The sequence below is a fragment of the Melanotaenia boesemani genome, chromosome 7 (genome assembly GCF_017639745.1).
Source record: "Melanotaenia boesemani isolate fMelBoe1 chromosome 7, fMelBoe1.pri, whole genome shotgun sequence".
Taxonomy (NCBI): Eukaryota; Metazoa; Chordata; class Actinopteri; order Atheriniformes; family Melanotaeniidae; genus Melanotaenia; species Melanotaenia boesemani.
In genome coordinates this window covers 27,191,795-27,204,185 of record NC_055688.1, presented here as the reverse complement: position 1 = coordinate 27,204,185, position 12,391 = coordinate 27,191,795, and the positions used below count along the sequence as shown (strand labels likewise).

The window sequence follows — 12,391 nt, the reverse complement described above, 5'->3', positions numbered from 1 at the left end:
GTTACTGCCACTGGAGGATTGTTGGAGGCTGCGATTAGCTTCTCCGAGGCAACCGTTTTTTGCATCTGTAAACTTTGTCAAACGTCCGTTTTAGAGTCTACCCAAGATGAAAATTGTTGTTAAGAGGTATAAATGAACGTAAACGTCAGTTTAGCAGATCAAAAACAAAGTTTAAATAGATTTTTTGGGATCTGTGTACAACAGCTTAAAGTAGGCTGACTGCTCGGGCGCCATCTTGGGTAGCTGCCACGTGGGTTTTATTTCTTATCCTGGTGAGTCAGCATTTACATTGTGTAGTTTTATAATAACCAAATTCTCAAATGTGTGCATAACTATTAGTTTTTAAGTCAACTGGATTAAAGTAAAGAATCTCTAAATTTTCTCTGCACATTTAAAATGCATTCAGCGTCACCAGATAGCCACTTAAGATATTCATTTAATACACTATTTGTTCAAGTTTCTTTTTAAAATCTGTCTTTCATCTTTATTTTGTGTAGCTGAAGTAAAATGTTTCCTTGCATGTTTATACTTCCCCGTTTTCCCCCAGAGTGTGTGCTTCTCCCCAGTTTGTGTGTTTTCTTGTTTTTTAGGAGACTATTTTGGTTGCACGGTGGTGTGGTGGTTAGCACCGCTGCCTCATAGCAAGAAGGTTGCTGGTTCAAGCCTCGGCTGGTGGCTCCTCGTGTATGCGTGGGTTCTGCCTGGCTTCCTCCCACCATCCACAGATTGGTCACTCTAAATTCTCCCTAGGCGTGAATGTGAATGGTTGTTTGTCCCTATATGTGTTGGTCTTGCGATGGACTGGTGACCTGTCCAGGGTGTACCCTGCCTCTCACCTGTTGCTGGGATGGGCTCCAGCTTACCCGTAATGGACAAGCAGTAGATAATGAATGAATATTTTGGTTAAATATATAATGCCAGTCACAATTTTTGTGAAGGTTCCGTTAAGACTTGATGTTATGAACTGAAGAAAGAAAGAACAAATACAAAGCTTTTCCAAACTTAAAAGTTTTAGTCTAAAACAAGTCACATTACTTAAAAAAATCATATTACAATTAATATGATGAACCAAACTATGTACATTTCAAGTATTTAAACTGTTAATAGTTTCAAACACAGAGGTGTGGTGGTCTCATTTATGAGACAGTGATAAAACAAAGAAACAAAAACTCAATGAAAATAGATAACATGCAATATACAAATTACTTGCTATATTAAACATAACACAACATAAACATAAGTGATTGTACATAACATTTCCTATTTTAACAACAGATTTTGTGGATTGATCATCAGTTTGGTCCAAGGTAGAGATCTCTGCATTGCCCTCTGCTGATGGAGACATTTGTTTGTCTCAATTTCCTGAGAAAGATAGAAGTTAAAGCCTTTTTTTTCAGTTAATTGGTATTTCAGTCTCAAAGTAAGGGAAAAAAATGGGCTTCTGTCATCAGTATGTTTCGAAAATGAAGTTAAGGTTTATAGGTTCACCTTGATACATTACACTTACAGATTTAATCAAAATCTCTTTTTCATCAAGCCCATTAGAAACGTTAGTGAAATCAATTGACCTGGAAGAACACAAAACACCCATATTCTTGTTTAGGCAAAGTCTTATGGAATCTAAGCCATAGTTTGCACTCCATGGGTGCAGACTAATGTGTTATTTGTGGCTTAGACTGCAACTTCTTTAAAATATTTAAAGAACTGTCTTTTTCTGTAACTCCTGTAATCTCTTTCTCTGAATATCACTACTCTCGCTTGCAGAGCAAAAGTGGAAGATTTGCAAACACAAACTAGTTATGACCTAAAGTCCGTTGAGGCAGATTCAGATATTTACTTTTGGAAACATCTGAAAATATGTCAGTGGACTGCATTCATGCATCCACTTCTAGACCTGCCAGCTCAAAATTTGCTATACGCTCCACATTCCCGATGCTAAAATTAATACAAACTTAGCACTAAAAATAGGGAAACATGTGTTTGTTCAGTTATTTCTCCCATTTAATAACAGCAACTGGTGGTGTATTATACATCATTCAGAAACCAAATTAATCACCTTTACAACAAGGTATAAGTTGTAAGGATTGTGTTTCTGTGGAATGAACAAATCCCTCCTCTTGGTACTCTGTTTATTATTGTTGATAACTTTTTCCAGAGCTGTAAAGTGATCCAAACAGCTAGCAGTGAATGTCCTTTTTTTGAGATTTAAAAGAGAACTGAGTGGTTAATGACACGTTGTTCTGAGTCAAGACAAACATAAGAGGTGCTGCTTTTGAAATTGAGAAGAAATCCTATGCCAAAGTAAAAATGCAAAAGAAATGCAAAGTTTGTGGCTTCAAATCACATTTTCATGTTTTGATGCATCTGCTTTATTTCTTCTGTACTCATTTGCTGGGATTCATCAGCTTATATACAAATTCCTGAACAAGATAGAAGAGTTCACACGTAATAGCCATGTAACCTTAAACAGTGTGTGAAAACAATGCTGATGACGGAAAGCAAGATGATGATGATGTACAGGAGGTTCCAGCTAAACACACAAACATTGTCAGAGACTTAAAGCATTAGAAAAGAGAACAGCAACGCTACTCATTCTAGTATATTACCAGTCTATATTACACCACAAGTTTCAGCAGAACCTCAGTGATCATGATGATCATGAACACATTGGAGTAGTCAATGACCTTATCTCCTAAAATAACACACACATGCATCATTGTTACAACCAAGTCAAAGGGTTGAAGTTAAATCAGACTTTGAACTGTCAGTGGTGAATGTGTGCGTGTGTGTGTTACCTCTGGCTGGTTATAGTGTTCAACTCCCTTCAGCAATACACCTTTTTCTTCTCTTTTATGGCTTTTGAGACATAGAAGGCGAAGATGAGTTTGACGACAGTTTCAATATTAATCAAATTGAATGAGGCCAACTGGTGAGGAAAGTAAAAATTAAACTTTTAAGGGGGATGACCTGGAGGTACAGAAAGCAGTAAAAGTCAACAGTCTTCAGAAAACCCAGCTAGATACAGACAAAGATAGATTTCCTAAAGTGTAAACTGTAACATTGGCTTCAATATTTCCCTAAAGTAATTAGTGGAAATAACTTCATTTTAATTTATTTATTTACATTCATCTGAAATAAATTTTAAAAAGTCATAAGTACTGGAGAGCAAAATGTTGAATAAATTAATGTACTGAAGTTGCATCAACATAAATGAGATGATTTTTTTAGTGCAGCACACAGAAATTACTTGATCAATCAAAACTTAAAAAAAAAAAAACAAAACTGGTATATATCAAAAGTTCACATGAGACACACACACACACACACACATGAACATCATCCAGTATATTGAAAATTAAACACATCGCCACTGATTTACTAAGATTTGATCACATCAAGCTTCTTGTACCACTTCATGCATTGACAACATACTCAGATTTCTTATTTATTCTAAGTTCAACAAACTCAAACTTAATTTTTTCGAGGCAAAAGTTGCATAATTGTTCTTTTTTAAATGAAACCAACTTGTTAGATTTGACAGTTTACCTGGAGGACTGTGACCCATGCATGTACAATGTTGTCAAAGTTTGGACCATCAGGGCGACAAACATTGTAATACAGGTTCCAGTCTCCATCACTTGGTCCAGCAGTGACTCCCCAGTTACCAGGTTTATCCTGGTGAGGAGCAGCCAGCGTGAGGACATTCCCATCCTCCCTGTAAGTCGAGCTGTGACGTGAACAGTCGAATGAGGCTCTTTCACCAGGGACGTAATCACAATACGGACTCAGGAAAGAGTTGTACATTCTGGATTAAAAATAGAAGGAAAAACAAAGAGACAACCACATTAGATTTTGACTACAGATGCAAGAGTGGCATTTCCAATATTAAACTTTAACTTGCTCCGGCTTTACAGATGGGAGATTTCAGAAAACTGGTCAGACAAAAAACAAGCCATTTAAAGAATTCATCTTGTTTTCTGCTAACTTGCAGATGGATATTATGTTTCAAACTAAATGGTTCAACTTGACTGTGTTCGAGGTAAATGTCTGCAGCATAGAAAGAGAAAAAACTGAAGGAGCAGACCAAATGGTACTTACGTCACAATGTCCTCTCCCAGGAAGGTGCGGTTGCGCAGTTCTCCGGCCCACAGGTGGTCTCCGACGACACCTAAATTGTGGATCACGAACATGAACAAGATGAGGACACGTCCAAACATGGCCACGGTGTCGATGATTATGGAAAACAGCTGTTTCATACCTGTACAGATGAACACAAGAAGACAAATTCAAGCTTTCATACACAAGAAGACAAATTCAAGCTTTCATACACTGTAGCCAGATGCCCTTTGAAACTGCTGATCTTCAAAACTGAAATGTGTAACCAATTACAGGTTTTAGTGACAACCTGACATCATCCCAGATTTAAATAATAAAAAACAAACTTGGTCAAACCTTGGTGAATGATAATAAAATAGTTCAGTCTGTGAAGATTTATGTTTAAGATACTTCCCATTATTTTTTCTCAAAAGTACAGAATGAACAGCATCTATTTTCCCACCAAGTTCTGTAAATAATTAATTATCTGACTTACTCAATGGCTTGAGAGAGGGCTTGGTTTGGGCCTCCCTCTGTTCTTCAGTATTTGCCATGATGATTGAGGGTCACAAATACTCTGAATCTTTAGCAATAATAGGGACACAAAAAATAAAGTAAATCTTACTTAATTTTATTTCAGAACATTGATGGTTTTGCTGTAATTGCAATTAGTTTTTTGAAGTGGTAGTTAAATGTTAGATACATTTTTCATTTATAAGACACAAACATCTACCATGCACCCATGACCATGATTTAATTATGTCATTTCCATGCCCTACTAACTATGGGAGCCATGCCTGAAGGGATTCAGGATTATAAACTGCTGCTGGGACATTCACACTTTTAATGTCATTGAGGTGGTATTTGTGTCCCTGACCCATTCAGCCTTAGAACGGGTCAGCTGGGTCAGTGATACACGTGACCTCATTGGCTAAATGTCTCAGCAACAGTTTACGATCCTGAAACTCCCCATCAGTTAGTAAGAGCTGAAGAAACCTTTGGAAAATGAGCTGTTTCCCGTTTCTGAAAAGTCTAACCAAGAATATGATTTCATTCTATCACCATGGCAACATTTTGTCATCCCGCAACGTCCCAACCAGCAGTAGTCAGGGTCCACAAACGTTAAACTCCGTCCTTCAAACGCCACTATGGACATGCCAGTATCTCACGATCAACGGCAACGTTGTATTTAATTTTAAAAGGTGTCGCCTGTCTTTCTGTCTTGATTACCTTACTTACTTACTGGCATGATACAGAGTGAATGGTGGATAATATCATAAAAACGATTTAGGATTGATAGGCATTTAATGATACAGAGAGAATGGTGGATAATTTTCCTTCCAATAAAAACGATTTAGGAAACTATTTGTGGACTTTGACTGTTTGAAACAAAATGTCGCATCATCCTCTGGACACACACAAGCTGTAAGAGCTGCACCCGCCCTCTGAAATGATACTTCGTGTTACGTAACATAACTGTGGCCGACCGAGCTGCAGGTATACAGAGCCGGTTACCCAACGCGCCACAACGAAAGAGTCCACTCAGCCGTTTCTTGTGAAAAACTTAAGATTTTAACGGTAAAAACAAAACATTAACGCATTAATAATTTATTTGATATTTATTTCTTTCCTAAGTGGCCATGGTATAAGCGGGATAATGCCCTTCGAGGTGTCCATCATCATAAATTTAATGGACTTCGCGGAGGCAACCGTCCTCCGCTGATCATAACACTGTCAAAAAGGCTAATTCTTTCACATGCTGCTCAGTAGTGATACCAACAGAAAACATTACTTCATTATTGCTTTTGAAAAGTAGGCATCAAAAGTCTAACTGCACACAAAACTACATCCAACATAAGGCCACTAATGTCACTGATGTGATAAATATCTCTTAACAGAAACTAACAGCATACTTATTTTAACACTTACCAGAAAAAGAAGCTGTGAGTTGAAAAGTTTCTTTAGTTTTCTTTAAGGTCTTCAGTTGACTTTGAGTTGACTGAAATGCTTCTGCAAAGCTCCAGTAACAGCTGAATGTTTGACAGCTTTTTTCTCAGGGAGATACAGTTGAAGATTTTAAAAGAAAACTCTACAAACAGCCGTTGCTGTACAACTGTAAACAATTTCTGCTACAGATTCATACTGTTGTTGTCAAGGTATCTGTCTTTATTACATATTTTGAGGAGTGAGGGGAAATGTGAGGGTAAAAACAGATGGGGAGAAATACAATTAAATTTCTTTTGCCATATGTTATGTTATCATGGGAGGGAGAGATATTCAGTTTTGACTAAAGATAAAATAATCTTAATAGTGATAACATAATGCACAAATAGATTGTTTTTATTAAAGCAGTTTAATCTTTAATCTCTAAAAATGGACAATAAAACTGTTTTGCAGTGATTGAAATGAAAGAAAAACTAAAAAGACTATAAGCTGTGTGTGTATGATACATACATAATTATTTTTATTAGTATGAATCAGAATTTTATCAATAATCAGTAAGTAATTTCTAAGTTTAAATTCTGTATTTCTAAAAAAAAGAAAAAAACTTTTCTGAAAAGAAAACAACTTTTTTTTTTATTATTATTATCCTTTTTTTGTCCAAACATTGTGTCCAAACTCCTGACACCACTCTGACTATGATCAGAAACCTTGATTTAACCTATCTGGGTCATCAAGAAATGCTATGGACGTCCAAAACTCTGCTCCTATGGTTCTCACCTGTACAAACCATGTATGTACATCTTTCAAATCCCTGCATCCCTCTGTGGCCTCACTCCGCTGTACCACTCCAGCTTCCTTCACTCTACACTCCGTCTCTGAACCTCAGGTTCTTTGACATCAGCCAGCATTTCATTCCCCACACCAGGCTGAAATTTTGCAGACAGCTTTTTTTTTTTAGCATTTTAGCATACATTCTCCGGAATGCTCTCCCCTGTAATACTTACAGCAGCTCAACCCTGAACATCTTTAAAATTAAAAATCATCTATTATTGCTTTCAATTTATCACAACACTGTTTCTTTTATCTGTTGTATGATTACTCTTTCCTAGTTTTGTCCCTTATGGAATGATTGGGAAAGATGTTATATTTTATGTTTAACTTTTTATTACAGTTGTAATAATAATAATAATAATAATCAACTTTTTTGTGAAGTTCAAAATCTTACAGATCTTGCAGCTGTGATAAGTGCATCATTTATAGACAACTTATTTCATGTGATTAAATTCTACAAATGGCCTGTTGGGAGCAGCAACACATCCTAACTGCATATACTCTGTCACAAAACCCACCAGACAAGAAAAGGTCTGATAACACTGTTACCATAGAAACAGTTACCTGCTTCCAGGTCAGGTTGACTCCTGATGCTGTAACTAAAACACTTCAACTTAGCTCTCACACTTCAGCTACAAATGTAGAAAGATCCCAGATTTTTATTTCTCACCAATGACAGATTCTTTTTTGTTTGAACTGAAGCATCAATATTTAATTATAACACTATTTACTTTTTTTTTAAATCTTGCCTTAATTGTGTGATTTGGATTGTATAATTTTAACAATATCTTTGATTAACCACTAGAGGGCGCAATTAATCACTGGATCATTCTTCACTCTTTGCTGAAACCCTCAAACCATCATTATCTTTTATTTTGCTTTAAATACAGCAAAACACAAATAATCATCATTAACAATTTGAAAGAATTTATTTACAAACATACATTTGTTTGTTTCATGGTCAAGTGAAAACTCGTGTCTGACGTCAGTCTGTGTTCTGTTACAAATGGTCATGAGGATAAACACATTTAGGAACATTAATATTTAATAGGAAAATATTTCTGCTTTAGAAATTAATTGTTACGAGTACCACAATAGACTATATAATGAGTTGTCGTAGTTGTAGAAATCTTGGCATCTGGGTGTTATGTAAAGAAAAATAGACCATGTTTTAACCAACAGATTATGAAACGTTGCACCTCTGAGCACAGGCCTGTTACAGATGCATCAGTTAAAGTACAGAGACGTAAGACCGTCCGACTGAGAGAGAGAAGTTGTGTATGTACAATCTGTTATTATTTCATGTCTCCAACTTTGTGTGTTGCATACGTTTTTTTAGACTGATGTTGTATGATATTGGTTCTTTTTTCTGCAAATCATTTGCTGTCTTGTGTCTAATTTTGAATGCTTTATGTCCCTTAGTGGTTATTTTGTGGCTCATTTTTAGTAACTTTTCATCTCTGCTTCTTTTGTGTCACATCTTGGTTATGTGGTCACAATGCATCGACCATTATTCTTTGTTTCACATCGGTCTTCTTGTCATATGCCTTGCTGTAGCTATTCTTTGATTTTCATTAAATCTTTAAGGTAATTAAACATGCTATGTTTATCATTTACATCTGGTGTATGCTATAATGTTTGTCTTCTTCTGGAACATGGCGAGTTTTACATTTTTGGGAGAACAACATGGACCCTCTGACTTGTTAGCCTGAACTTATTCCCATGCATGTGGCATGTTAAATGATCTGTCTATACATGTGTCTGCTATTCTGAATTTATCAATTTAAGCACATTATATTCTTTTGACACTTTGACTTGTATGAATAAATGCATCAACTCCAAAAGGGAAAGTTTGTCATCCAAGAAGTGGATGGCTCAGCTGGACTGGTGGTAGTATTTATCCATTCTGAATCACTTTTACACTGTTCAAGATCATTTATCCATTCTGATCAGCAATAATTGGTCTTATTTGGGATTTTTTACATTTCCTGGAGCAGAGTTTCACAATGCCCTGTTGAATGAATATGATTTTATGTTCTTTGTCCATTTCTGCACAATTCTTAACCAGTCTTATTCACTACTTCTTTTTAAAGTTTGAGCGGCAGATTACTACGGAGGTCATCCCTGTTAGTGGATCTGTGCCCATGGTAGCCCTACTACCTCCAAGCCCTAAACAAACAAATACATATATAATATACACGCAGATACAATCAAACCCTAAATTAAATATTTATAAGTATGTAAATAAAACTTCATTCATACAACAGCTCTCAATGTATAAAATCACAAAGTGCTTTACAAGAGCCAACAATGTAAAATAGAAGGAAATGGTTGAAAAGCAAATTTAAAAAGATGTGTTTTTAACTGCCTTTTAAAAGCAACCACAGAGTCCACCGATTTCAAGTCCAAAGGAAGAGAGTTCCAGAGTTTGGGGGCCACTGAGCAGAAAGCTCTGTCTCTTTTACTTTTAACTTTATATGAGGCACCATCAGCACGCCCTGGTCAGAGGGACCTGCCAGGAGATATGGCTTCAAAAGCCCTCTGATATAGGTTGGTGCCTGTCCATGGAGAGCGCTCCAGCCAGAAGTCAGTGCAGTTGCATCAAGATTGGAGTCACATGTGAAAACTTGGAGGATTTTGTCAGAAGCCTGGCAGCAGCATTTAGAGCAACTTGTAACCATTCCAAAGAGGTTTAGCTATATATATATATATATATATATGTATATATATATATATATATATATAGAGAGAGAGAGAGAGAGAGAGAGATGTGATTTCAGGAAAACATTATTAAAAGCTCAAATCATATTCTCGTGCTTTGTAAAAAAAATAAAACAAAACAAAACAAAACAAAAATAAAACAAAGCAAAACAAAACAAAAAACAAAACAAAACAAAACAAAACAAAACAAAACAAAACAAAACAAAACAAAACAAAACAAAACAAAACAAAAAACAAAACAGCTTTTCGTTCTTTTGATAATACCCAAGAAACCAGAGGAAAACTGAAAACAGGTGGGGGCTGTGCCTGGCAGTCCGAATTCAGGGAAAGCAATTGGGTTCGAACCATTTATCGCCCGGGCGACCGAGCGGGTAACTGGGCGGGGGGAGTTTCACTACATGTAAACCGAGCGACCAGCCGGACGACCGGATGCGAGGGTTTTTACGGCAAGGACACTTCCTTAAAAACAGATTGGTGGAACAGACAAACCAAAGGGAGTGTGCAGTTAAACTTGGAAAATGTTTCAGCATAATAAATAATGCTGAGGTGTGGCCTTTATTTAAAGAGGCAGTGCACCCAAAAAGGTATTTTTTTTTTTAGCTGTAAGCAACACAATTACTTAACTGTGATGAAAATCACATATATTGTTGATACAATTTGTACTTTTTAAGTTTATTTTAAGTTTTGTGGGTAAAAAATTTCCATAACACCCTCTACAGGGTAAAACCAGGTTATGTTTTTCATGACTAAGTCACAAGAAAATTTAAAAAAACCCACAGTTCCCTCCCTCCAGATGCAAACAGGTGGGTCCTCACCTTGCAGGCATAGAAAACCACACCGACCAACACATATGAAGGGATGTGGACTTATTTGCTAGTTTCAGACTTCTGTTCTTTCACAGAGTTTCTGATGAAATATTCCTGCAATGTGACGGATTTGTGCTTTAGAGGGGTGTAAAAGTAAAACCGGACTTTATTCTTTACCTGCTGATCTTCATCTAAGGAGAGACAGCAGCTCAAATAATAGCTCCTGCAACTTACAGCTGCACTTTCTGCAGCTGCCACAACCTGCCTCCCTCTCTGATCACCCCAACCCTTGCAGTTTCAGGCATTTTGCAAATTCGGCAGTGGGTAGAGTTATGCAAAAAGGATGTGTAATTACACTTTAAGTTCAGCAGATGACCATGCATTAAAATGATTCCTCAAAAAACATCTAATTGTGTTCACCTGCCAAAGGTATATTCCAATCCAATTGTCCTTATTTGCTAGACCTGATGGACACCGTTGCACTTTGCAGACTACAAACAAATTCATGCAAAATTAGTACTTATTTAATAGCTTATAATCATTTAATCGGCCATTTCCTCCTCTCCCGCTCATCACTTCTCCCCGGGACATCACCCCGTTGACTAAAAAGGAGCGGACCCACTCACAAAAAAACAAACGCATTGAATTATGGGTAGGACATGTCTGCGTCCTGTCTTTACCTCGGGAGCCACCTTGCTATAATCTTATGCGCAAGTTATCGTAAGGATTTCTGCTTTAAGACGATTTCTGTTAAAAATTACTCCTGAAAATGTCGGAAAACGCCGAGCAGAAGAGCGCGTCTGGAAATGCGCTCACGCGGGATGTCATTGCTGAAATGTTGATGAAGAATTTCGAGAAACTGCCTGACATTGATCGGAAAATATTCTTGTATGGACCATTATATCTCGGGGGTAACGCCGGATTTGCAGGACTGATATCCAACAGCTTGTATCGCCGGATTCTGAACGTCAGAGCGGCACCTTTCGCCTCCAGCCTGCCGATGGCCGTGCTGCCCTTCCTGACAACATGTGCCCTGTACAACGCAGCGGTGTCCCACCCCCTCCTGTCCGGCGAGATCAACTGCCCCTCCTGCACTCTCATGCGTGGTGCGCTCATTGGTGTGGTCGGTGGTGGTCTGTACCCGATTCTGTTGGCATTGCCCCTGAATATTGGCCTTGCATCCAGGTACAGCACAGCGCCACTTCCAGAGAAGGCCAACATGCTGCGGTACTGTGTGGACATCTCCAGACCCGTGATTAAAAAAATGAGGGCAGTTCTGTTGCTTCAGGCCTTGTTTGGCACCTACCTGGGCTCCAGGCACTTCAGTGCCTACACCAAATTGGCTGAGATCACATTTGGCCGGAATGAACAGCTCCTAGACTAAGATGTACAGAACTCAAATAAACCTTTATGCATTTATATAAACGGAATTTACAATTTGACACGGAGTATACCTTGTTGCCTACAAATAAAATCAAGTGTGTCTATCTAAAATGGTTATGTCAATATTGCCTGTTTTGTGTGTGTTGTATTATACACTGTTGGAAAGCTTAGGTTATCTTAAGAACAATGTATAATTAAGATTTGTGCTTCTGTGGAATGAGCAACACAGCTAAACATGTAGGTGGTCCATCAGCACGCCCAAGCTTAACCCACAAGTGTTCAACTGAATTGAGGTCTGGACTCAAAGCAAGTCATTTCATTCACAAAGTACTCTGTAAAGATCATGGCTCAGGAAGAATGTCTTCCTTGGGAATGGAGTTGTGTATATATATATATATATATATATATATATATATATATATATATATATATATATATATATATTTATATATAAGCACTGCATTATCCATGTATACAGATCATAGAGTGGATAGATATTTATATATTTATACATTAAAAGCTGGAATAATCATTAGAAAAGCAACAACTTTAATATTTAATTTATAAAAACATTCACCACTGGGCATTTTTAGACATATTTTCATACAGTT

The 12,391-nt window shown here is 37.2% G+C and overlaps 1 protein-coding gene and 1 long non-coding RNA gene across 2 annotated transcripts; one reads left to right on the top strand and one right to left on the bottom strand.

Moving 5' to 3' along the window:
- Positions 1 to 4,247: 4,247 nt before the first annotated feature.
- On the bottom strand, positions 4,248 to 6,068 carry LOC121643339. Its single transcript, XR_006011101.1, has 3 exons — positions 6,025 to 6,068; positions 4,592 to 4,678; positions 4,248 to 4,258 (listed from the first exon to the last, which is right to left on the bottom strand). It is a non-coding gene; the product is annotated as an uncharacterized LOC121643339 (long non-coding RNA).
- A 4,960-nt stretch (positions 6,069 to 11,028) lies between these two features.
- Positions 11,029 to 11,889, top strand: tmem126a (transmembrane protein 126A). Its single transcript, XM_041990702.1, has one exon. The coding sequence runs from the start codon at positions 11,167 to 11,169 to the stop codon at positions 11,779 to 11,781; it is 615 nt and encodes a 204-aa protein (XP_041846636.1). The 5' UTR covers positions 11,029 to 11,166; the 3' UTR covers positions 11,782 to 11,889.
- Positions 11,890 to 12,391: the final 502 nt, after the last annotated feature.

Excerpts from the sequence above, each read along its gene's own strand:
- tmem126a (XM_041990702.1), top strand. The coding sequence starts at position 11,167 with ATGTCGGAAAACGCCGAGCAGAAGAGCGCGTCTGGAAATGCGCTCACG.